At 46.4% G+C, this 27,259-nt stretch overlaps 2 protein-coding genes across 7 annotated transcripts in view; one reads left to right on the forward strand and one right to left on the reverse strand.

Moving 5' to 3' along the window:
- LOC142765731 (XK-related protein 6-like) overlaps positions 1 to 15,220 on the forward strand; it is a 281,750-nt gene extending 266,530 nt beyond the window's left edge. The window contains exons 8-9 of the mRNA XM_075867242.1: positions 7,121 to 7,491; positions 9,577 to 15,220. Of these exons, the coding sequence (XP_075723357.1) occupies positions 7,121 to 7,491; positions 9,577 to 9,813 (608 nt within the window). The 3' untranslated portion in view covers positions 9,814 to 15,220. The remainder of the gene's footprint in view (positions 1 to 7,120; positions 7,492 to 9,576) is intronic.
- The window catches only part of LOC119168255 (uncharacterized), a 523,033-nt gene that overhangs the window by 369,086 nt on the left and 126,688 nt on the right, over positions 1 to 27,259 (reverse strand). For all 6 annotated transcript variants that reach the window (XM_075867240.1, XM_075867239.1, XM_075867238.1 and 3 more), the window contains 2 exons: positions 24,680 to 24,936; positions 22,634 to 22,768 (listed from right to left, as the gene is read on the reverse strand). In XM_075867240.1, coding sequence (XP_075723355.1) covers positions 22,634 to 22,768; positions 24,680 to 24,936 — 392 coding nt within the window. The remainder of the gene's footprint in view (positions 1 to 22,633; positions 22,769 to 24,679; positions 24,937 to 27,259) is intronic.

The raw sequence follows: 27,259 nt of genomic DNA on the forward strand, positions 1-27,259 counted from the left end.
AGATTCTTCAGAGACAGAGCGTATTTGAGATCGAGCAATTAAGTCACGGCCGCAGAGAAGTTGGCTCAGAAGAAGAAGAAACGAAAAATACACTCTGATCACAGGGCTACTAGACGTTATTAACTCACACACAAAAAAAAAGTTTGACAGGAGTGTAAGGGGGAAAACAAGTATATAAAGGATCCACATCGCTCGAGAGGTCTCGAGACCTCGTTAAAACGTAGTCCCGTTTACAAAATATCCGTTCCGCTGCATACAGACTCGTGGATAAGTATTAGCTTCTCGCGTATACGCTATACCCGTATTAGAAAAACGTTTTCATGGCGCGCGCGCAAGCGTGCTGTGTATATATATTGAGGAGAAAATGAAAAAGAAATTAGGGAGGGGAAAGTTAAACGAGTTTATAATTAACCCCCCCCCCCCCCCCGAGAGACGCAAAAGAACAAAAAAAGACGGCCAGGGCGGGCGATACGGTTTGAAGCTCCCAGATGTCGTACAGGGGTCAGCTGTCGGTGGACGTGCACTTTACGAAGCTAATTTGTTTGATTGCGACGAGAAAGAAAGAAAGAAAGAAAAAAAGAAAGAAAGAAAGAAAGAAAGAAAGAAAGAAAGAAAGAAAGAAAGAAAGAAAGAAAGAAAGAAAGAAAGAAAGAAAGAAAGAAAGAAAGAAAGAAAGAAAGAAAGAAAGAAAGAAAGAAAGAAAGAAAGAATATATCGACGAGTGTTTAACGTATCGATCGCTGTAGAGACAAGAAAACAACCAATCGAAACAGAGGTAAATCTTTACAACGAATTACTAATACGGGGTAGAGAGAGGGACGGGGGGAATAGTAGCGCGCGATACAGTATACACGCGGCTGCAATCAGGGGCAAACTTAATGTACAAGTGGTCTTGCTTCTAGAATGAAGAGTGACACGCCAGTCAAAGCTGGAAGGCGAGGCACGAGAAATATGTGATTAGTGAAGGAAAGACGACACGGTGGGTTGTCTTAAGATTAAGGGGGAGGGGGGGTTGATAGATATAAAGAAATAAGTAGAGGGGAAGAGGTCGTGGGGGTTCGCGGAGATAAAAGGCAAGTTTTTCACGACTAAGTGTATGTATGCGTTGCCGTACGGGGTTGGAGAGCGTGGCGTGACGTCGAACAGAGCTCTTAAGTCGTTAGTTAATGACGTCCTAATGAGGAACGGCGAGGCACGATAAAAAAAGAAAGAGAACCTCCTAAAGAGCAGCAGAGAAAGGAGCAAAATGCGATGAACAGAAGATGATTAAAACTAAAAATAATAATAAAGGGGAGAATGAACAATGGGGCGGCGTACGAACGTATGAAAAAAATTGCACTAACTTCTTAGCAAGTGTGGAGCGGATACCACGCTTTTCCAAAGAATGACGTAGGACAGCACAGTGAACGCTGGCGTAACACGCAAAAATTATTTATGGCGTAGTAGGTACCCAGCAAGTGTGCCTGTAGCAGTTACCCAAAGAGTGTTTAAAAAAGGCTCTGAAAGGCCGCTCTGCCAGCTTTCGCTGTGACTCTACTGCGCGCAGGCCTGGCGTTTTTTTTTCTTTCGTCGCACGGCAATACAGGGTGAGAACAACAAGCCTCGTATACGGTGGCGTATATTACATCTTAATTATTAGTACTAGCTGTATCGGTATTATTATTATTATCATTCATTTACTTATTCTCATCACTGTGAAGCTGTAAGAGGTACTTGGTCGATTTGTGGTGTTCGTATGCGAGCAAAAAAAAATAGAAAGCAACGATGAGATCCTCCGAGGAAGTGATGACGTCACAGCATGACTTTCAGAAATGTTGACAGGTGGGCTAGTTGGTATAGATTCATTATGACACCGCATGACGTCGCACGATGATGGGATAATTGACGTCGAAGGTGGGCGGATGTCGAAGGCTGTGCAAACAGTGGTCCGATCTCAGAGGCAGGCTGTGCAGATGACTCGAGTGAAGCGGTTCGTGTTTCTCCGCGTAAGTCGAGTCTATAGGTTGCAATTGTGCGGTCGTTCGCGGCAAAGAAGGGGGAGGGGGTGACAATTCGCTGCGAAAACGCCCAAGGCACAACTCGCTTATGAAGTCCGTAAAGACCTGACCACATGTACGCGCTGCGACGCGTCAGCGCATGGCGCGTGGACACGGCGCCGCGCACCCTCTCCCTCCGAGGGTGAGCGGCTGCGCGAAGCTGAGCTCCCTCTCTTTCCATACGGAGAAGTCGCGGCGGTCACGTGCTACGGAGAAGGCGCGGCAGTCACAGGTCACGCGCTGACGCGCTGCAGCGCGCACGTTTGGTCAGACCTTTAGTGTGTTCTTCAGCTCTGCACATCCTGAACATTTAGTGTAAAACAGTTCCAACTCGTTAATATGAGCGCATTAACGTCAACCCGTAAGCCCGCTTTCGCTGCAAGCAGTCGTCGGAGCTTTGTTCGGGCGCCTACTGTCAAGGTGGACGATTGGGCCAGTTGGTGATACATGCTCTAAAAGTACTGCACGGTAGAAAACACGCACGGGAAAAGACAAGGACGAGCGCAGACTATCAACTGAAGGTTTATTCATTCCGCATTGCCTATATAAATAACAACCAGGAAAAAAAGAAGAAGAAAGACTTGTCTTTTCCCGTCCGTGTTTTCTACCGCGTAGTAATCTTAGGCCTACTGTCACTACGGGTTTTTGTTTATATTTGCTCGGTTTTAATTCCACGTCAGAACGCCTCAGACTGCCGTCAGGTCCCAAACAATCGTGATCGTATGCGCGCGCAAAGCCTATGCTGGGCGCATTTCCCTATTATATGTACCCCATCAGTTGCACTCGTCGCCAACTCACTCTCGATCGATCATTGGAGCAAAGTGAAGCAACCAATCTGTCAGGGAACGGGTCAATCAATCTATCAAGCAACCACTCAAGTGAATCGACCCACCTGTCGGGGAACCAATCAGTGAAATTTATCAAGGAACAAATACACCTGTCAATCGACTAATGTATCAAGGAACCAATCAATCAGTGAATCGCCCAACCTGTCAATGAAGAAATCGGTAAATCGACCATCAATCTATCGAGAAACCGATCAATCGGTGAATATGTCGCTATAACAGTGGCAGTACCGTTGTTTTGGCGCGAGGCGAATGCCACAAGGATACCAACCGCCAGTTTTCCGTATACACAACTGTGAAATCAATTACTACCTGTTGAAAACGTGACACCCTGCTTTAGCCAAAACACGCGACGTGGTGACTTCTAGTCTGTCTCAGCGCAGATAACATATTTTTGTTGGCCGTCTGCTCGACGCGCAGGCCTTCTGCGTATATTGCATATGCCAGCAATAAACCAGTGGTTGCGAGTTCAGCGCCCTCGTCTGTCGTTTTTTCACTGTCCCGTGTCCGGCTCTGTATGTTCTCATTTTAGTGGAGCTTCTATGCGTATTTGTTTTTTGTTTTTTTTTTCACTAAGGTTGTAACCATGTAAAGACTTCATCAACGCATTTTTTGTTGAGAAATCATAGATCACGTTTATTGACCTACGCGCGTTCTGAAACAGCCGAAGCAGTCGATAGGCTCAGAGTTCCGGACACTCCTTTTTTTTTTTGTCACTCCGAGACGAAAGGGTGGAAGTAAAGAAAAAGAGCGAAAAATCAGGGTAACAAAAAAAAAACCGCAAATGATATAGAAACGGCACGGATAGCGTAATAATCACTCCCTTGAGGCCGCCACGACAGGTACAACGAAAGAAAAGATGCAATGACACGTAAACTAACGGAGCAAGAAAATAAAGAGACGTAAAAGAACGTCGCAATGACAACTTTCTAAACAAATAAGCAAGAGCCGAAATTTCGGCACGGTTCTGCGCTTATAACCACTTCAACTTAACAGTCGCGTTACCGGAAGTCTCGAGAGAAGTCAAAGTCCCCGGAGAAGCCAAGCGAAAAGCGATACAAAAAGCAGAACAAACCAAGACGAGCCAAGTCAATCTACCGCCACGCGTGAGCGAAACTAAACACAGGGGTAAAAAGAAAAAGAAAGAAGAAACGCAAGAGCGAGTCGAAGACCTCACGCACGAATTTTTCTTTCTTTCTTTTTTCACCCCTCGTTATCTTTCTCACAGAGAGCCGCGCAGCGGCAGCAGCAACACTCTATACCGCTGTCATTACTTTGCGGACCGTATTCAACCTGTTCTGCCCTCTCTCGTCGATTTATTAAGACTAATTGCGCGATCGAAAAGGCGCTAGTCAAAGGGAGCTCACGCGCATGGACGGAATGGGGAGGTACAGGGTGAAAATAAAGGCGGAGAGAGAGAGAGGGAGAGAGACCTTTTTCGCTCAGGCTTAGCTGTAACGACGGGGGGTTCTCGGATGAAGCCTTGCGACAAAAGAAAGTCGAAACCTCCAAGTCAGTAGTTTATTCTTCTTCTTATACTTCTGTGTGGAAGAAAGGCTGTATGTACAGCGTGCCTTCCAATGGAGTCATAGACGCCCAGTCGCCCCCGAGAGCAACGGCGTCAGCGCTGAAGCGCAGAACAAGACTGGGCATGCAGCCGCCTATCTATATAAACGCGTCCACCCGGCGAAGGCTTTACAAAAGCCTATTCAGTGACGCCATTCAGCTTGAAAGAGCGCCGGGCGAAGGCCTTGAATGACGCAGACTCGCTGATGGCGCCAAGACGTTTCCCGTTCTGCTTGCTACGAGGAATAAACACTGCTAGAAAAGGGATGCCGGGAAGGGTGGAGAAGGAAAGAGTGAAGTGTATGTAGGGGGGCAACGCACCGAACAAAAGAGGACCGAAGGAAACCGGATCCGGCCGATCAAAAGACTTGAAGAAGAAGCTGGGTGAGAACGGGAAGGAGGGCAAAGAATACAGGTACGTCGTTAATGAACCGTCCCGTATTATACCACCGGTGTGACGGTGGAAATTACCTGACCCTTACGGGTCCGCTGGACGGGAGGTTCGAAGAGGGCACGAGAGACTGCTGAAACCCGACTTTGCAGACACGATGCGGGCCGAATCACGCGAGGACACGCCGTGGGTGGGCACGATGATGATGATCATGATTATGCTGATGAAATTACCTTAATTTAAGTAACATCTCATTTGAAATGAGGCACGTAGTCAAAATTAATCCGAACTAGAGGCCAAGCAAAACGAAAGAGCTATTCGCCCTCTTGGTGGGTTCTCGTTTGCAGCATATACGACTATCTTCCAAAAGTCACGCGCACTCTCTAGGTAGATCGCTGTGTACTCCCTTATAAGAGTGATGAGACACAAAAGACAGCCTGCCACTCCAAATAATGTCACACAAAAGACGAGCCAAACTCACCCAACAGTTTTCTCTAAGAGTCGACGCTTAAGAGTGCAGTACCCTGCCATTACATGCCCCATAATGAGATTCGTCGATTACGGCAAATACAACATCCCCGGGACTAATAGCAATTTCCGCCAGCGTTGGGTAACGGCAACTCTAAATTCGGCTACTGTTCGGTATTTGTCAGCTGTTGTTGGCTAAATATGCATTAGTGCTGGCTAAGTGATTGTAAATGATTTCAAGCATTGACTGCAGGGCTTGATAACTATCCGCAAATGACAGCTGGTGTAGTTTTGTTCGCTAAAGCTGTTCGCTAAATAACTGTTCGCCTCATAGTGCACTACACTGTTCGCTAAGCTTATGTCCGACATCACTGCGTAATGCACCGCCTGCGCGACAACGCTAGCTATGTGATGGCTTTATACCTGCTAGTGTGAGTTGAATGCTGCCTCGGCGAGTGCACGAATACTTTCTAATGTAACTATTTGGAGATATCGCATCACATTCAATAAAGTTCTTACCAACCAACCCATCGCATCACGTCGCCACATGTCAGCTGAATGAGGGTGACTGTCGGACAGTGTGGTGTTCCTGAGCTATACATCATGTTGGCAGGCGACTCCTGGCGACGTCAAGTGTGTACGCCCAATGTTAAACAGCGCCGGTGTCGAGTACCCTAGGTCGCGGGCGCACGCAATCGCTCGCATTCTTTTGTACTTCCAGACACAACCGAGGGGGAGTACAAAGGAACGCAAGAGCGAACGTACGTATAGGCCGCTCGACATACCCGGCACTTATTACGCTCTAATAGAATCATTTAGCAAGCTGCGGGAATGCCGTACGCAAGTACGCCACGGAAATTACGGTACCGCGCCCCCTTTCTCGCACCTCGTTGTGCTCGGGCCACTCACAATTCGAGTCACAGTGCGTACACCTAACAAAAGGCTCCCTTATTAATTATCCTTAATAACGACGCAACGATGAGGCGCGACAAGCGTACACAATAATTTTTGGAGAAGAAAAAAAAAAGCACGTGTGATGTTGGGGTACCTTCATCGAAGCTAGGAGAGGCAAAAGCAATACGAGCGAAAAAGTGGGGAAGCGAGACCGTGCCAAATTCCCTACTGAAACGTTCCGCATTAGAGTCCAATAATTCCATATGTTTCCATACGGAATCCATATGTTTCCCGTATATTTTTCCACATGTTTCCCATATGTTTCCGTAAGATTCTTACGGAAACATACGGAAGTATTGGACATCACATACGGAACGTTTCAGTAGGGGGTTTCCTTACAACACTAGTTTAACTCGCTAAAAAAAGACTCCACTGGCGAGTTCTAGAACTAAGTGCGTAACGTGCGAAACGACGTTGCATACGTAGTAGGAACGCGTCACTAGAACTCTCTAGGGAGGAGGAGGTAAGTTTATTTACAGAAAGGCAGAGGGGTCGGCCTGGGCGATAGCTTGCTCTAGCCTGCTACTCCACGCTGGGGGAAGGGAAAGGGGAAGAGAGGAAAAGAAAGATTAATGGATGGCGATGGTGAGACAGAGAGGTGAGTATGTAGTGTTCTTTCTAGCTGAGACACATTTCATAGCCGCGCACATAGTCCAGTGGCTTCTAAAAAGGTAATAACTGCTCTTGTGACCGCAGTTGCACTGTTGGTGTCTGGCCAAGGGCCCAACATGTTTGGGCCCTTGGCCAGACTAGAACTCTCTACTGGCTGAATAATTACAACTGTCGGTTAAAACGCGGGGCTATGCACGCAGCTATACAACACCGTCTTCTTCGATGTCCCAATGCACGTGACCACGCAGTGGCCGCCCAGCTGGGCTCGGTGGGCTCGTCGCTGTTCGAGCTGTGCTGGTCGCTGGCCAGCTACCACCGGGCCCTGCGGCGCTCGGTGCCGGACAAGCACAACATGAGCCGCACCGGGTCGGCGCTGCAGTTCCTCTGGCGGCTGGGCACCGTGGCCTCCCGCGCCGGCGCGCTGGCCCTGTTCGCGTCGCAGTACAAGTACTGGCTGCTGCCGGCCTGCATCGGCCACTGGGGCGTCATGACGGTCTGGGTGATGCACCAGGGCACGCGCTTCTGCGACAGCGACGCCGGCCGCCCGAGGCCCTGCCGCGAGTACCTGTTCAACATGCTCATCGGCGCCATCTACCTCTTCTGCTTCCTCAACGTCAAGGTACGAAAGAGAGAACTTCGCCTTTCGTTGGCGCTTAAGTAGTACCGCATGCCAAACAGTGGCACACAAGAACTGAGAACAGACAAGGAAGGAAGCAGCAGGAGGGAACGGGAGAAAGCAGCAGGGCGTTTAACCACTCTAGAGAGGACCGATGTGCTACTGGGCAAAGTAATGAGGTGTTTTTAAAGATGCACTGAGAGAGAGGAGAAATAGAACACACATACAAAATCACACACCTCACAGTCATTAAATCACTATCAGTCTATAATCACCGGTACCAAGGAAAGCATCGGAGATATTAGTAGTAAGCGTAATGTAAATGTCAAGAAAGAAAAGTTGACGAAAAGATAACTTGTCACGGGCAGCGACCTAACCTGCGACCTTCAAATCACTCGTCCAATGCTTTACCAACTATACCGCGGCGACCATCCTCGGTCCTCGTTATGGCGTATATCCGTCTGTACCAATAAAAACGAGCCCTTCGAATTTGCACTTCTTCACAGCACACGTCAAAGACGCCCAAGAGACAAGCGCTATTTACTTTTTCCACAATGTTTATTCCACAATGTCGTCATGACACACACACACACACACACACACACACACACACACACACACACACAGTGTGTTCGGCGTTTGGCACATGCGCAAGTGTGTTCAATGAAAAAAAAAACAAGTAAAGGTGATACCGAATTTCTTACGTGTGTGTCGAGGAATCGGAATTTATTTGTGTGCAGAGTAAAGAAAAGCTCGCTAACGACGATAGTTATAGCGCGAGAACAAAACGACGACACAGAGACAAGAAGGACACGAAAGACACGACCTTCTTGTCTCTGTGTCGTCGTTTTGTTCTCGCGCTATAACTATCGTCATGCCATACCAACTAGCCCAAGCTGCCACACTTCTAAGTCTCGCTAACGAATCCCACGCCCCTCTTCCTAATGAGAAAACCTTCTAAGTAATAAGCGGATCGTTGTCTTTATATACCGAGCGATGTCGATAAAAGATCATTATGACGTATCAAAAACGGAATACCGCCGACAAGTCTGCAATCGAGAGGGCAACAATTAGTGGAACCCGGCGCATACAAGTACGCGCGAGACCAGAGCACCTTCATGGGCCACGTTATTGTACACTCGCCGACGCCCAGTCTTTCGATCACGGCGCCGCCGCTGAAACATGTGTTATGAAAGATTGGCTTAAAAAGGAGGAGCCCGCAGTATTTCCGGTCTTCGACTAGCCTATAAATACCCTTCAGAAGTTGGCTTTTCCGCAGTTACACTACTGATGAGATAAAACTCGCTTTACAAAGATTTCTTAAAAGCTGGCTTCTCTGCTAAAAGACAACTTGTGCGGAAAAGCAAGCTTTACAAAAAAATGCTCATAAAGCTGGTTCCCATCACTGAAACTAGTGTTATAAAGGTTTCACTTAAACAGTAGGAGCCCGCCGTATTTCCGGTACTCGACTAGCCTATAAATACCCTTCAAAAGTTGGCTTTTCCGCAGTTACACTACTGATGAGATAAAACTCGCTTTACAGTGATTTCCTAAAAGCTGGCTTCTCTGCTAAAAGATAATTTGTGCGGAGAAGCAAGCCTTACAAAAATTCCCCACAAAGCTGGCTTTTTCTACTAAACGACTACTTGTAAGAAGAAACTAGCTTTACAAAAATTGCCTACAAAGCTGGCTTCTCTGCTAAAAGACTACTGATGCGGAGAACCAAGCTTTACAAAAAAATGCCTACAAAGCTGGCTTTTTCGCTAAAAGACCAGTCGTGAGGAAAAGCTAGCTTCACGAAAATTGCCTACGAAGCTGGCTTTTTCTGCTAGAACTCTGCTAGTCCTATTGTCGAAAAGCCTCTTGGTTGCCGCGTGCCAGGACGAACATTTCGGCAGCTAGAAGGCTTTTCTTTCTGAGAAATCCGTGTGGACTTCCCTGTAGGTTCGTGCTACAAACGGGTGGTTGTCTTTTTTCCCTTTCTTACTACCACTGCTACTACCACTGCTACTACCACTCAAATAGATCTTTTGCTCAAGTTTACGCCTTTACAGTGTTCTCTCTCTCTCTCTCTTTCCGTTCCCGCAGGACGAGCCAACGCGGTACAAGTACAGCGCCTACTACGTCATCGCCTTCCTGGAGAACACCGCCCTCATCGTGCTGTGGTACTTCCGCGCCGATCCGGCGCTCTGGTACCGACTGCCGCTGCTCGTCGGCGTTATCGGCAGCTTCGCGGTCGGCATCCTCTTCATGCTCATCTACTACCGATTCTTTCACCCAAACGGACGACTGCCCCTGTACAACCCGATCGCCCGATGCTGCTGATAACCACCCCCCCCCCCCCAAAAAAAAGGAGAAAATGAACGTGTAACGTGAGATGAAGTACACTCTCCTTACTCCCCTTCATCTAGAACGACGTCGTGAGTGGCAAGCCAGACAGAGTTATCGTGAAAAACTTCCCACCTGCAACGGAGTAAAAACAGAGTAACTCCGAATCCGACACACTCTTTACTCCTTTTCGTTTACAAAGACGTCGTGACTGACAAGCTAGAGGAGGGAGCCATCGTGAATGACGTTCGGCTAGCCCTCCCTCGAAACCCGCACAGTGCTTCTCTTTAAGTGACGTCTCGCTGTTTCTCGTGCGGTTTCGTGAATTGACGGTACAAGCGGGGTCACGTGGTTTGTCCCAACGTACGCGACTGCCAAGCGGAAGCGTTACACTACAGCGAAAGCAGCCAAGCGCGTTTTCGCCGAACGAGTCTCTCTACGAGCTGCATTCTTTGAGAAGTGCACGCGATAATACCCGATATTGAGAATAACGCTGGTACCGGAAAGAAACGGGACAGTACTGAAATAGCCTTCAGTGAAGGCAAACCCGTGAAAAGTCCTTTTGGCTTGCCCTTTCGAGACTTCGTCGTGGCAGTGCTGCTTGTCACCTCAACGAGGCAATCGATTGCGTTGTGTGACTCGAGAAGACCTCGAACAAATGCGATGTTATCGATCGGCGAATGCGAGCACTAGTCCTTCGACGATCACCTTCGCAAGCAAAAATGGTTGCGATGGAAAAGAGGCGCACGCGGAAGCAAAAAAAAAAAAGAAACATCCGTGAGCTCCTGCATGAAATGTGATGGTGGTGCCGTCCCTTAGGCTTACAGAAAGGCCTCTTCACCGACAACGCCGAAGACTTGATGGATCATCCTTTCATTCGCGTACCAAAAAAGACGAGATGCCTTTTTTTTCTTTCGGTGTTGCAGAGACGACAATAAGAGAGTGAGAGAAAGAGAGATTAACATGGCATGCAGGATGCTTCTACATAACGAAACAGGCCACAACATCCAAAGCCAACCCGGCACCAAGGAACGCGACCAGCCATCCGGGTCTTCTTCGCAAGACAACCAAAGGAACTCAATGGGCGAGAAGCAGAGTCAGGCCGATGTCTTCTTGAGCATGCAGGGGGAAGGAGGGGGAAAGGAACTGCATGGAGTGAAAAAAGGGGGCAAAGTGGAGGCCGAACTACAAGTACCTAGTATGCATAGTGGAGCGGGAATCACGCGCGCGTACCATTCCAAACCACCCCACGCAACTTGGGCAGCAAAAAAGAAGCTCGGAAAATCGGACGACAAAGCAGTCACAACAGCGTCGTTGACCCCTTCCCGCAGCCTCGACACATCCGTCAAAATCGACTGCGTCTCGGAGCAGGCCTCCTGACGTCAAAATAAAAAGAAATAACACTACGCGGCTGCGGCTATCGGGTGCACGGCCAGCTCGGACGACAACAACGCCCTCCCTCATCCGTCACTTTCAAAGGGATGGCGAGGCTATGCCTACCAGCTTTCTCCTTTTATTGCTTTCCTTGTTCACAGCATAAAATGTCACCGGCGTCGCCAGCACAACGACTTTGCCGACACGTGTCGAAAAAGGAGACGAGCGACTTGGGAGTTGCGCTGAGCCGCATTGAAATATGTTTACATCAACGTACACATAGCTCTAAGCACCATACACCAATCACCGTTTTATATTCCTCGGAAACGTCCAAAGTCGTCTCGCAATACACGCGCACCAATCTCGCCTAATAAATAGTCTGGGATGCGAGATAACCCCTACGAACTTGGTGTTTGTTTTCTCTTCTCATTCTTCAGTAAGAGGACTGACACCAGCATGGGTGCGAGGACAGTTTCCAAACCGATACTACCGAGAAAAACAAAACAAAAAAGTAACTCAGTGACACGGGTGTGAAACGCGAATACCCCTTTTTATGAACATAACAAAATGAAAAGGCAGTGCACCGAGTTGTGTGCGTGTTTGTGAGTGTGAGTGTTCCTGTGCGCGATGTTTTTTCTGTGCTTCTGAGAGCGAACAAAAAAGAACATGGCACTTCTTAGCGCATCACTTGAGTTCAAACCTTGTTGGTATCCTTGTTTCTTCTCGTCGCATCGCTCTATACCGCCCTTCTCAGGCGACAATCATCAAAGTCTTTTTCTGTTGTTATCCGAAAGCCAACTTCTGCGAATGGCATAATGCAAGGACTTGCCGGCAGAGTTCCTCCTCCTACGCAGTGGTGTTTCAGGGCATACCAAATAGTTTTCCCAAAAAAGATAGTTGGCTCTGGTATCTTGAACGAACGCGATTCCCAACTTTTGATGGCCGTGAATCTTGTACACCAACACTTCCCTGAACAAGACATTTGTCAACCACTCATCCCTCCCGGAGTTATGAAAACAGTCTTTACATCACAAGTTTTCCCAGAAAAGCCGGACGCCAATCCATCTCCCAACAAAACACTTGTCAACTACTCGCCCCTCTTGCAAATGTATGAACAGCCACTGCATCGCAAGATTACCCAGGAAAGTCTAAGGCTCGAAGTGGGAACCATAAACAAGCCACATAAATGTGCAATAGCCACCCCAGTGTACTCCCGACACCGGTGTATAGCTCAAATGTATTCATCTTTCAAAGCTCCTCGCTTCCTGTGGACTGAAACCAGTGGACCGTGCTGGAAACCATCACCTTAACCATTAAGAATGCTACGGGCAGTGACCAAACGTTATGTTAAGTCCCCCCTTATCCCACTAATGGTGCCAAGCAGAAGAATTTCACGCAGCGGCCAGCAGAGGCCCAAGAAGCATGCCTGAGATGGACATTCTGTTACACACTGCAAGCAAGCGGCAAACCCGACGTTCTCGACAGCAACGACAGATTGTGTCGAAAGACAGTGTGGTGGCCTGTAATGTCAGGCGTGCGTACTTTATTGTGCACCTCTGTTAGGCATCTTTGAGAAACACTTTTTGCTAATTCTTTGGAGTGAAACTTTTCGGTGATCCTGGTCGCAGACACATTGTGGTGGCGACGATCACGGCCTGGAAGTGTGTTGAACTTGCTTCTTTTTTTGTTTAACTGACCCTAGGTAGATCAGTCGATCCATTTGCGCACTTCATTTAGGGATAACGCAGTCATGTAAAAACCTCCCCAGTTGTCGTGAGCAAAGCGGCGACCGCAGTGCACACGGCAAGCACACATACAGACATGGTGTCGAGGAGGTCGGCAACGAAGCACACGCCAAGCAGAGTTGAAATCACTTTTTCATTTGTCATACACACACCGAACCATCTGAGCGCTTCGTTAGGATAGCAAAGCCACGTATTATCTCACGTACTGCTCTCGTCAAATAACAGAGTAATAGAATTTTCACAGCCAAACTTCACAGGAAAAAAAGTTTTCAATGCTAAAAGTAAAAGAAATGGCTGAAAAATGGTAGCTTTTAAAAAAACAAAAACATCACTGCTGCAGTTTTGAAAAAGCACCCAACAGGTGAGGCTACCTTGCACGAATATAGGTGAGGACACAAAATTCAATGTTTAAGTGCACGCGTACGAAGTTTGACTACGAAGTTTGACTACGAAGTTTGACTACGAAGTTTGACCAAAGCTTTATTTGCGCAAGCAGTTTACATCTGACTGTTTGCAAAACTCGCGCACTATCAATTGGCACAAGTGAAAGACTGGCTTTGACGGAGTAGAAACAAAAATCTAACGTTCCATGTTCACAGAGCCATTCTCAGGAAACTCTGACACTTCTTCAGTCTACAGCTCTATATGCTTTTATTAGGAACTTGCAGACTCACAATAAACAGGCTGAGAAACACTTGATTCTAAATACTTCTTCATTAAGACCCCCAAAGCAAACTGGTGATTAGCTTTACAACTCGTGTGTGCCCTTGGACATCGCATCCGGCTGTACATTCTGGCCCAGCACTTCGCCCCATCCTTGAGGTGTTGAGACATCATTATTCATTGAGGATACAGAGTTCTTGCAGAGGCTGTTTCACTTTTACAAAACACCACTTTAATCTCGGCACTTTGCGTTAGCTCCTGTCTACAAACACCAAGGGTAGCACTGATGGTGGTGCCAATGTTCACCTGATATTAAAAAAGGATGATGACCCATCATATTCAGCATCGTCCAATATGTTGGGTTGACGCTGCCCTCGCTCGGTCCACTGCTGCGTGTACTCAAAGCTAATAACATAACTAATAGTTTCTACAGCATAAATTTGGTGTGTCAGCTCAAACTAGAAATATACCTTACACTGAACCAGTTTGTAATTGGCTGAGTTAATTGAGAAAGAGTCAATTAATAATCAAAATTATAGTGAAAAAATGTACGACTCAAAAAATAGCTAAGACTGAAGTTTTTATACAATTATGAGAACATGAAAAAACTTGACTAACAATCAAATGATTTTATTTGCATACGTCATATTAAAGCAAAAAGCTTTTAATTCAAACTCACATTAACTTATAACCAAGCAAAATAAAATAACCTGGCAGAGAACTGAAAGAACCGGCTTTGAGAGCTGGCTTGTTTCTATGGCCACAACAGCAGCAGCTTACGAGTGTATGCTAATCTCACTGAAAAAGTCATCAAAGGTGACGAAACGATGCTTAAATCCTCAAATTAATCCAAAGACTCTTTCAAAAGAAAACGCTTAACCGGTAAAACTCCTAAGTCTCTATCCCTCCCCGCTTCAGGATCATAGAAACACACCACTCGTTTCATCACAGCTAACGTGTTGCAGCCCGACTCTTTTTCAATCTCTCACAATCAATCTTTGCTTGAGTGTTTTTCCATAAACTCGCTATAGGCCTGTAGAGTAGCTTCTCAAAACAGCTTATAGTAGCGGGCGCTATTTACTTACCCAGAACTGCGTCAGTGCTGCGTGCTAGGAGATTCGCGATCCCTAAGAGACTTTGATACTTCAAGATGTACACATGAAAACATAAACCTTGCCACGTAGCTGAGAATTTGCCTTGTGTGAGAAATATGCAATTGACGTTGAAACACCTTACACAATTTCACACAGATGCCCAGAGAGAGATATATATATACATATATATATATACATATATAAAAGCAGTACACGCGCATGTTTATGTGTGGGTGAATGTTTCATCTTGTCTAGAAGTAGGAGAGACGTGTGCCAGTGACAGGATACAGTAGGCACTGTAGAGAGACTTTTTGTTTTCACTACCTTGCGTGCTTTGTAAATGGGAATTGAAAAGCCAAAAAAAAAGAGAAGAAAGCAATGTTAAAAGTGCATTGGTGTAAGTGATGAGAGAACTTTCCACTGTTTTCATGTGACCCGAACCCGAACGTAAAGATTGCACAGTTCTTGCTTTCTCACTGCATTGAAGAAAGGTTCACCGAAGTAATGAATAAAAATGTCAGCCTTTCAGATCTGTCTCGCTGACTTGATCCTCATTCCGTGAGCATAACTTGTCTTTATCCTTCAACCATGACTTCAACTGTGACACCGTGACATACTATTAGCCTTCGGTCATAACAACGACTCCTAGTTTCACCACCACGACTTATCTATGACTTAACGTTAGCCTTCAGCAACTACCCATGACTACAGCTGCGGCACCATAACTTGTCATCAGCCTTCAGCCATGGCACAAACGACTTGTGATTCACTTTCAGCAACAACTTAACACTAGCTTTCAGCAATTAACCCTGGCATTAGCTAGGACACCATGACTTTTGTCGTTAGCCCTCAGCAGTAACAAGACTGACCAGCAATTTGCTGCCCACCATGACTTGATATTAGCATTCAGCAGTTAACCATGATTTCAGCTATGGCACCATGACTGAACATGAGATCAGCTAGCCAGTAATGACATCAGCAACTTGTAGTGTTGCTTCCACTTGAGGGCAACACAGCCAACAAGGGCAGCGGTCAAGAAAATAATAAGCATCGGAAAGACTTTACCTTCTAAAAGAAGTATTAAAATCTTAGCAAATGTGGTGAAGTAGGTGCATAATTTTGGTTGTAACTGATATCGAAGTTGTCCTGATATTCATCTCTTATATTCAGGTTACCCTGATATTCATGTAGCACATCAGGTAAGTGTTATATGCAGGAAACAAAGATTCTGATAAACAAAAAACTAGTATGCTTTTGTGTTTGCATTCCAAACACCAATCTAGTTTCAATAGAGTCATCCTTGGTTGAAATAAGGGTTTTGATTTGGTGCGAATAAGAATAAAGCAAAGAAAAAAATTGGGTACTCTATAAAGCCAGCTCATTCTTTAGGAAGATGCTGGCTTGGGCTGGCAGTAACACAAAAAGGTTAGGTTAGCTACAGCAAGCTAGCCTACCTTTCCTACTAAAACTAAATGTTCAGTTTGCCAAGAAAGACTGCCAAGAGACTGTTGGGCAAGTTTGTATTCCATTATCAGGTAAAACTGCAAAAAAATGTGGACAAATGTGAGGAGTATCTCGTTCCTGCAGAATCACGTAAATTTGTCAGTGCACGAGTGAATGTTCTGAAACTTCACAAGCAAAAAGGAACAAGGCTTCATTTCACTTTTGAGGTTCCAAAAGAAGGCACGACACAGTTTCTAGATCTGGTTATTCAACTTGGTGGCCCGTATGTTTCCTGGCCTTATTCTCCGCACTTTGTAAGGCCAATTTTGGATTTCCAATCAAACAACTTTATGCTAGCATGAAAGAAAACATGCCTACACCTTCTTTCAGTGTCGCAGAAAGCTTCGCTAAGCAGCCATGGTGGCTCCGGGAGGCACGGTTTCCTGCGGGCATTCCGGCTCGTGATTTTGAAAAGATTCAGCGCCGCTCGAAATAGAAGCTGAAATGTTTGAATCACGTAGAGAGTGATCCTGATAAGAAGGCACTCGCTAGTATTCCAAACCAGAACGGTGTGTCACCCTATCTCTAGAAGGTTGGTTAAAAGTATGGTGCTCATGTGGTGCTTGCCACGAAGGATGAATGGAGTGGAATTTACGGGGGCTGTCCAAACAAAAATTGTATGGCACTGCACAGAAGTGGTTTGAGTGTAGGGTCAAACATAGGAACGACCTATCAAACTGTGGTATACTCTGTTTCTCTCTCTGGTGGTAACAACTGCATTGGGCAGATGTGCCGCTGTCCCAATAAGAGCTCCAATGACCACTGACTGTCAATGAAAGGATAGCCTTTAACAAGTGTGCCATAACATTGCCATGATTGTGATAGCAGCTGGTTTGCCAAGAAACCGATGTCCTAGGCAACACAAAGAATGTACGACATGTGAGTTTGTTGAAGTTTACTTCGGTTTAAAAGCCACAGACAGCTGTGTCGCCACGTTATCCAAAGTACTGCACAAAGCAGAGACTTTAGTATCTTGGAGGCACACATGGCACACATGAAGGCTCGGCACACATGGAGGTTCTTTTCGGTGTTTAATCGCACACGTGTGGCTTTTGCAAAATACATTTTTGCGTGTTTTCAAAAATGATTCCGGTTGCAGGTATGTGCTGGTGCTGTTTTTTTCCTTCTGTCCACATTTTTGTGCAGTTTTCCCGATACTAGTGATTTCCAAAAAAGCGGTTTATACATCTAGAGAGTGCACGCCTGTGATTAACATGCCACATCACATACAGGGTAATCAATTCCTTGGAACAAGCGATCAAGCTTTTGCACACACAAACTTGAAAAGAACATGCAAACTGCCAGGAACCTTTCACGTGCAAGTGCATTTCACACATGTACAACCAGGTAGCAATGCTTGTTTCTTTTTGTGGATATGATCACTACGTCAATGCACCTGAAGAGGACTACAAACAGTACAATACCAGAATGATCACAACAAGAAGGACTCCATACCGTGTCCTACACTTCCGAATGAGCTAGGGCAAGCGATACACAAGTTGTTGAGTCACTGCAGAGAGTAATGCACAGGCTAAATGTAGTTATCATGCAAGTGGTATGTATAGGAATGTACAGGCAAAAGAGAAATGCAGAACAACATGAGACTACCTAGGTGCACTGTACAGGGCCAATGATCATGCGACGCAACGGCCATCACAGGATGCGTATGAAGAAAGACGAGACGACATGCAGCAAATCAATCTATTTTCCTGCTCTACTTCATAGACTACATCTGGGAAAGAAGAACGTCAAAGGGCTACGAGTCAAAAATCAAGTGAAGCCCGCGTCCGGCACTGAAGACGTATCGCAAAACAAGAAATGTGTCAATGCACACAAGAAACGACTTGTACGTGACGACATCAATATCAAATATGCCTGAAATACTCCTCAGCGGTCTCGACATCCATATGCAGGCTTGCGTTCAAGATGTATATATACGAAACAAACGAACTGAGAATCATGCGAGAGGAACAGAAAGAATGACCTGTTTCTTCGACAGGGATTCCCCAGGGACAACGGTGGTGACTTTTCTCTTCAGAAGTAGGGCATTGATGGAGAAAGTAGTGGCACAGTTATACAAACAAGCCAAAATTATACCATAGCTTCAAGTGACACAAAACCACGTTAACTACATCTAATATTAATCAGAGGTGGAGTCATAGCATCGAGGTGGCACAATGGGAACATGCCTGTCCCAAAACTTTTGTAAACCACATGGCACCGTGAATTTACCCCACTCAACAACAACCACCTGCCTAGCTACCAATTCGTCATCAAATGAATGCCCTGTTAAAAATAAAAAGATAAGTCCTGGACTTAAGGGTTTCATGCCACTGGCTACAAGCGTACGTGTATTAGTCCGATACCAGCAAAGGCTTCATGCTAACTAAACATAATCCGATAATTAATGACATCCTCATTGCAGCAAAAGTTTAGTGCATTACGGAAGCAGTATTCAAGCATAAGCTGAGACATATGAACACAGGCTGTTATGGTGACATGTATCCACAACAAGTTCAACACTCCATACTTTAAAGAGTTGAAGTAAGTGTGCGCTCATTCTTAGAAACCATAGCAATTGCAAAACATGTCAGCGACCATATGAATGACAAAACTGACACTTTCACGGTTCCTATACTCCTTGTTCGCGAGAAAGGATGGTCGCTAGTGATACATTTTGTTTTTTGACAGGCTTTAGCCAAAAACTGTCTCTTCGCACTAGTCCCTGACAAAACGCCCAACTGCTGTAATGATGTCACGTGGACTACTTAGCACTTCATCAAATCCTGGACTGCATTCGTGTAAATCCTGGCAGCAGTTGAAATCACTGAAATTACACAAACGTTTCAAGGCTCAAGCTGGATTTGACTTTTGCAACAGCTGCTCGCTGCATGCCTGAAAGTGGTACTTCTTGCTGGACTGCAGAGATATCCACTAACCATTTGTGGTTCATTTTTGGGCCCCTGCCAACAAGTGCAACATGTAGAACGATAGTATTGACCATGTACAAAATCTTACACATAGTTTGATGTTTCGTCTGTACTTGTTTATTCGCTTAATTATGAGGAATGTACACATTTCTGTATGTTCTATCAAGCAATTACGTCACCCTAAATCCCAATGAAATCTCTCGTGTACCTTTTTCGTTTTCTTGAAAAAAAAAGTTTCTTTGATGTTCTGATTTTTTATACTAATTGTATTCTGCTTGTATACTTTCTCCTGCTAGACCCCCTACTAGCCTATGGCTATGGATCTAATCATTGCTGTGCATTCATAAAATGTGATCTAAACAACCTCCATAAAATCTTAAATCTTAAATCTTAAATGCAGTCCAGCCACAGAGGTTTAGGGTTAGGCACGGCTCAACAGGCTCTTCTGTGGTTCATTGCCACCATAGATCGGCGAACTCACTCATGAGTAGACTCATTCAAACTCACTCAGACTCAGATCGAGTCCCGAGTCTGAGTCTGAGTGCATCCGAATAAGTAATATTTCCGCGAGTCTGAATTCAAGTGAATCTGGATGCACGAAATTTTGGTGAGTGCGAGTCGGAGTAAGTTCAGCTCAGGAAAATTTCGTTGAGTCTAAGTTCAAGCGAGTCCGAAGCACAAAATATATTTTTTGAGTGAGCATGAGTTAGCTAGACATTCTTTTACCGACCTAAGGTTTTATCTAGTCATCTTCAAAATATTACTACATATCAGCATTACATCGATTCCCATTTGTACTCACGTCTACTCACAGGTATTTAAAGCACTCCCGTTCGTACACCGTTTCAATATTTAATAATTAGAGGTGTGAATTATCTAAGGGGTTGCATTGATCTCGCCCCACCAACTCCTCCAGGGAATTTCTTGGTTATTATATATCGCATGCTGTCATCTCTTCCAAGCAAAGTGACCTCACTGGTTTGGAAGTACTCAGAACTTGTTTTCAATGATACTATGTCAAACGGTACCAAGAAGAGGACCGACTACGTTAGATATTGGTGCTACAGAGCATTGACACCATTTTCTAAAAAGCTAATTCTAGGCTGACAGATTCATGAGTCCACTCTCTCGGACTCACTCAGAGTCGCATCAAGCCGTGAGCCTGAGTCCGAGTGAGTCCAGCTTAACAAAACTTTTGGGAGTGCGAGTCCGAGCGAGTCCAGCTGAAGAAAATATCGGGAGTTTGAGTCCAGGTGAGTCCGAAGCTCGAAATATATTTCATGCGTGACTCTGAGTGAACTCCACAAGTTTTGCCGACAAAAAGTTTTGCCGACAAAAAATGCACGATTTCCGCATGCATTTTCTGATTGCATCAACTGTAGTGAACTTCATTTACTTGAGCTTTGCTTTTCTTATGGACTAGAATAGACTGAACGTGACTAACTGTTTTGATTGAAAACGGTTAAAAATGGCAAACGCAGTAACTCAACGCGAGGTTGTCCTTCGAGCATATGCATCTGAAACGGTGCATTTTTTACGGTGTGTTCGATTAGCGATTCGAATACAGTCGAGCCCACGTATAACAGTCCCACTTGAAACGAACTTTTGCTTAAAACGAACGATATCCGTGTGATTGCGAAAATATACAATGGTTCAATGGCACAAAATCGCACTTACAACAAACGTCTCCGAGCGCCGCTGATCGGTTACAGCGAACAGAATCAGCGGTCTGCCGACTTTCCGGGAAACCAATTTCGACCCCCGATCAGGCATCAGCGAGGTGCCCATACATTCTTATTGTTAAACGCCGACCCTGCCTCCGCGACCCTCTAGTTGCCGCTCTCCCCGACCGATTTTTGTTACGCACCCCTCCGCCCTTTGTCCCCCCGCTACTCCGAGCACCCCGCATCACCAGAAGAGGCCCGTGTTTTTACACTGCCACCGATCTTTCGAAGACCTGTCGGCCATGTACCCTGTTTTTGATCGCTGGTACTGATGTTAGCGTCGCCGGCCTAGAGTGGCCAGACCATTTGCCAACATCGTCAGCCACCGACTGTATCCGATAGTCTGCTTCTAGTGCACGCGTGTACGCTACCCCACCGACTCTGATAATTTGCGATTCGTTTCGTGTTTAAGACTTGTTCTCGCTCACTTCACTCTCGGCTCAGCATGCCTTCCGCGCACGTGCGGAAGCGCAAAAACGGCTGTTAATTTGCGCGGAACGTATCGCAAAATATCGAAGTTCGTGAGGCCACGCAAACCCGCCGGCGCAACAAAACGATTTTTTGACCACAGCCGCCAATTCTTCGAACACCGCCGCGCGCACCAATCCAGGCAGCCATGCTTTGACTTCTGCGTGCGCAGGAACTCTTTCCAAGTTTTTTTACGTGCAAGTTTCGCGAACCTTTCAAGCAAGCTACCCAACTTGCCTCCTTCCCGTGCGTTTTGGTTTTCAAGGTCGCCCTCTCGCCGCATCCTCCCCTCTCTTTATCACAACTCCTTGGCCTTTTCTCGCAAGTCTGCTTTCTTCTCTTGATCACAACCCCTTCGCCCGTCTTCAGCGCTCCACGACACACACCACGCTGGCTCAAATTAGTTTTGTTTTCTGACTGGAAACAGGCCCAGAGCTGTTCCACGCGTTCTGGCCCATGTGTCACGTGTGTGCGTATTGCTCGTTCTTGGTGTACGTGTGTGGTCATGATGACCGAGGGAAGGACTAGCACACTTTTTCTTGCCGCTCAACAAAACGTCGAAAGTGTGACCGCTTGGCTTGAGCATAATCCACGTGTTAGGTGTTGCGTTGCGGAGCGCTTGCTCATAGCTGTTGACCACCTGGCTGCCAACTTGCCGCTTCAAGCGTCCCGATATTCAGCTGTGGAGATGGTTAATGTTTCGTGGGCGGCGGTGACGGCTACATGCGCACGAAACTGTTTTCGTGAGGCTGACTTCGTCGACGTCAGGCCCGATGTCTAGCCTGAAGCTTCCGAATTGCGGCAGCGATTTGTGGCAGCGCGTCGTCGACTCCAACCTTGGAGAGCGGATGGGACATCTGTTGCGATGGTTTAATTACGGCCGATGAAGATGCCGACACTGCGGAACCGTGCACGGATTGGGCATTGTGAATGAAGTACGTGGCGAGAGCGATTTGGAGGAACTGAAGTGCGAGAACGACGAAACTTTGGAGCCAGTGCCTCATGCTTATGCCACGGGCCTCGGCGAACGAACATCCTGCCGTTTTAAGTGAACTCGACACCGCCCTTATCACTTCTGCTCTTCGAAACACGTGCATCACGGACTTTTTGGGGCAAAAAAAGTTTGTGTTTTCACTCGCAGCTTTTTTAAAAGCAGTGTTTCATTTACTACGAACTTCAAGATACAGCGAACGGATGCCGCGTCACGCCAGGTTCATTATAAGCGGGCTCGACTGTACTGTCACAAGCAGGAGCTTTAATCTGGCGCAACAGCAAGTTGAAAAGGAGGGAAATTGAATGCTTTTCTGTCTGCTCACCCAGTGTTGTCGGGGTCAATGCTGGAAAAGATGCCAGACTCCCAGATCGGTACGACGGCTCCAGACACCGGCTGGTCAGACATCTCGTCGTCACCTGTGGCTGCCTCTTTAAACTTCTGGGCACCGCGGTTCCGCCTAAGTAAAGTGAATGAAGAAAGATAAGCGTACATTAGTGTCAGAGATCTGCAAGGCCAACTTCTGCCGCAGGAGATGATAATCTAGATGGACAAGTGAAAGTCTCACAACCAGCCCTCTTAACGTTGTCGTATACACTGTTACAGCACAAGAAAAAATGCCAACTCCACCCACAGAACCATGGAGCCCCTGCCCTTTACCTGTGAAATACAGTCATTCCAGCTGCTATATGTACTATCGATCAGCTAACGTAAATACTGTGCATATAGAGAGTTAAAGATCCATCATTACTACCTAAAACATTACCTATGGCTGAGCAGGTTTGTCGAAGTCCTGGACAAAATTTACTGAGTCATTACGATTTCTGACCAAAAACTGTCTGAAACACCGGGCAATCACAAAAATGAGTAAGCACTTTTGCATTGAGCATTTACGCAAGTTCTCCACGAGAGGGACATATATGGCTGTGGGCAGAGCTGAAATTTTTTAAAGGAACTTTGAAACAAGTATTGAAGTTCTGTTAGTGTTTAGGCTAGAGCATCATAAAATCATTCTTACCACAAACTTAGCGACATGCTGCATATCTAAGCCACTACGGACAATTACATATAGCCATCCTTCTGACGCCCGCCTTGCCACCTCAAATTATGAAACACGCTGGCATCCCTAGCGAGGGAACTTGACGGTTTGAGCGTCGCCCAGTCTTGGCCTCCTGGATTGCATGTGAACAGATTGCATACAATATCGGAGACCATGTCAGGGTATGCCCGTCAGCATGCATGCAGTCTGGCTGTATGACAACAGAGACGAAAAATGCGGAGTGATTGATATCTGCTCCAACAGGTACCACCACACTACCAGGTGAGCTTATTTAATTCTCCTGTGTAACGACAACCTGCAAAGGCATGGAAACTAACAAAAAGAATTCAATAACTCTCACTAATAAGCGTAAACCTGAAAATTTCGGTCGCGTTTTCAGGGGTGAAGTTACAGCCATAGACACGAGGATCGTAGCAATGACAGTGAGAGCACAACACTCATTGCAGAGACGAGTTGAAGTGATTCAAAAACCAAATGTCTGACACACTTTACAAGATGTCATAGTTTTACAAGTCAGCGATTGCTAGATATGTGGTACACAACATTGCTAGGGCAACACATGTGATGACCAGAAATCAGGAAGCTTGAAAGCGGCAACCTAAGGCTCGCGGGTTTGTGGCCATGATGACTGTACCTGATTAGAGGTCACGATTGCCTGGCTTCGGGAAGGACTGCAAAGACTGCATTGTTCGAGCTTCTGCCCGCTCTAGGCCAAGCAGAGTGGCTGAGTCAAGTGCAAAACAGGAAGCGAGAGCGGTCAGGAGAAGCCCACATCACCAATTTGTGGAAGGAGGCCGACCGACGACGACGCTGTGAGACCAGAAACTATATATTCCTTCTGAAGCAATATAGTCAGACTGGTACAAGAACAGACGCAACCATGTCGTGCTTGCTGCGTTGTCGTTGCCTTCTGGTCGGATTCTTCTGGTTCTCACTAGTGGACTACAGGGTTTTCGCTATTTTATGGCCATCTCCGACACGTAGCACTGCCCCGTTTGACACTGTTTATGATGGCAATCTGAACTCAAGGCACGCGTTTACTTAACATGTTAAAAAAAAGATGACGGAGGTGTTCAGCGAACCTGTGAAGTACAGAATCTTCACTTAACACGAAGTGACAATACTTAACCCAAATGATAACCAGCAAAATATCAAGCCATGAATAGTACAGGAGACATACAATTTAACTCATACCATTTATACCACCATTTATCTCATAATTGCGACATATATAGTCCCCTATGCTTTTCTTGGCTTGGTTCTCATTAAGATTGCGCCTAACAAAGAAAAATGAGCCCTTGTGCAACCCACCGGTATCCAGGGTGATGACGGTGATGGCCCGGTGAGTTGGTCGTTTTGTTGGCCATGCTACATTCGGACGGGCCCATAGGTTTGGCACATGGCAGTGGAGATGGTGGCACCACTGGCAGGGGAGATGCCAGGGGTGGAGGCGTGACACTCCGACTGCTCGGAGCTCGACCGTGTTGGAACATGCCTTGGAGGAACTCCTGAAAGCTGATCTTGCCGTCTTGGTCGGAGTCGAGTGTGTGGAAGAGCTGACCAATCATCTGTGAGGAGCGAGAACAGGAGCTTCATGAGACTCTTGAAGAGACTCACCAACTCACTTGGTAACCTGACACTGCAAGGAGCAGCGCTGCCCAAGCAAGAGAGAACTCGCAAAAAGAAAAAAAAAGGAGGGGGGGGGGGGGGGAGAGGGGTTCGCGGCAGTACTTCAAAACAGCCATGTGATGTGCATGCAACACATTAAGGTTGACGATACCACTCTTCACTCCAACTAGAATTATTTCTGAGAGTTGTGCATGAATAAAGAGCTATTTCATAGCAGAATATCAACACAGTTGAACCCCTCCACAAGAAGCACACATTGGTGAGAATTTCTTGTCCCTCATTTGAGGAGTGCCTTATAGTAAGGGCACTACAAGTTTCTCATTCTGGTGAGGATGTGGTACCCGTATTTTGATGTAGTATGCACCTGGTGCCTCTTACACACGCTGCCGGTTACATTAGTGCCACTTATAAAGGTGTTCAATAGTATTTCAAGATCTTCGAATTCGAACTGACAGATCACTCAAACTGTATGACTGGTGTGATCAAAACTGTGTGCACAGTCGACGTCTGATTTCTCAGACGCCTGAAATTCCGGACATACCTGATTTCCCGGACTCTTATAGCTTTCGTCATCCGATTTTCCGAACTTCTTACTGCTAAGTGCAGACTTGAAGTGGCTATCAACGTTTCTATTTTGGCTGCCGTACCCTCGAAACGAAAAATGCCTCAATCCAGCGCACACCAATCCTTTGCCAGCCGTAGCATAAGCCACATGGCGCTGTGCAGCCTGCGCTCCCGCTGTGAGAAAAGCTATACTGCTGACCTATGGTCTGCCGCCGGCATGCTTGCAGACTCGTGGAAAGCAGTTACGCAACACACCCTCTGGAACTGTATTCGCCACGCGAGCTTCACACAAGTGGACGCTAAGACGGCCGTCCTCACCCAGAGTGGACAGCATGTGCGACAAACTTCCACCAACGGACATTGCCTTCGACAACCTACACGCTGCCGATGTTTTGATTCCAGCCGAGATAGCCTTTGAGGACTTCACCAACGCTGACAAACACCTCGAGCTTTTAATTGACTGATGACCAAATCATTCATCAAGTTACAGAGGATTCCAATGACTCCGACACCGTGATCTCAGAGGCAGGGCCTACACACCCAACGAGGTCGGAGTTGACGCGAGCACTCACACTGTCATCGGTGTACAGCGACATCACGACGTTAGCCGACATTAAGGCAGACATCATCGTGGGCAAGTAGAACGCCGCGCAAACGAAAATAAGAAGTGGTAGCGTTGGTCACATTGAATTTTGCTTTTCTTTTGTTTCTTTCTTTCAGCTCTTTTCATAGCCACCTAAACGATGCATTTGCTGAATTACAATGAGTAATCTGCACTCCTGCCGCAAGCCTCTCTGTCAACAAAAAATACCTATTAAAAAGTATGTTTTCACTTGCGCATTAGTTTTTCCGGACTGCCCAATTTTCAGGACGTTTTCGCAATCCCTTGAGGGTCCAAGAAATCTGACGTCGACTATTTTATTAGGAAGAAAAGGACCCATATCGATTCAACCACCAATTTTGCCAATTTTGTTGGCAGTTACTGCCAACAAAATTTCCCACCTTTGAAAAAATATTGTCTTGCCTCAAGCATTAACATGCTTCATAAAAGTATGCTATGTAATGTGCCCGCCTGCACAAGCTGTGCATGAAGATGGCGTAGACAAAATGAGCAACCTGTGCACTAGCCAAAGGCCAACTGCATTTACGGAGGAACACTTAGGAGGTGGAACGCCGCTCCTTGAGGCAAACTGCTGGATGGCCAAGTCATGCTGGCGGCGTCTTGCGGTAGCAAAAGAGAAGTGCTGCCGTTTCGGTTTCCGAAGAAACTGGTCGCGCGCGCTTCTTGCGTTCCACCGCAATCATGGAGCGGGGACGCAGAGCACATTTGGATGCGCTCGGCTGGTGCCGTTGCCTTTTCTTTGTTTCACGGGACATATGGGCAACACTGGCGGTTCTCTGATCTGGTTCAATATGCCTTCGAACTAGACTGTGACCGTTAAAGGATTCAAGCAAGTGAAGCTTTTGAAAACGGTCAACGAGCATTCGTGATTTACAGTGACACTCGCATGCACAGCCGATGGAAAGGAGCTGATCCTTTATATCATTTTTAAGAGAAAATGTCTACCAAAAGACAATTTTCCCTGGGATGCTATCACGACAGCAAACAAAAAGTGGTTCATGAATGAGTCCCCCATGCTTGAGTGGATCCGGCTCATGTGGAATTCACGACCCTGTGCGCTTTTTCAGCGACGGAGC

This window comes from Rhipicephalus microplus, chromosome 6 (assembly GCF_043290135.1).
Source record: "Rhipicephalus microplus isolate Deutch F79 chromosome 6, USDA_Rmic, whole genome shotgun sequence".
Taxonomy (NCBI): Eukaryota; Metazoa; Arthropoda; class Arachnida; order Ixodida; family Ixodidae; genus Rhipicephalus; species Rhipicephalus microplus.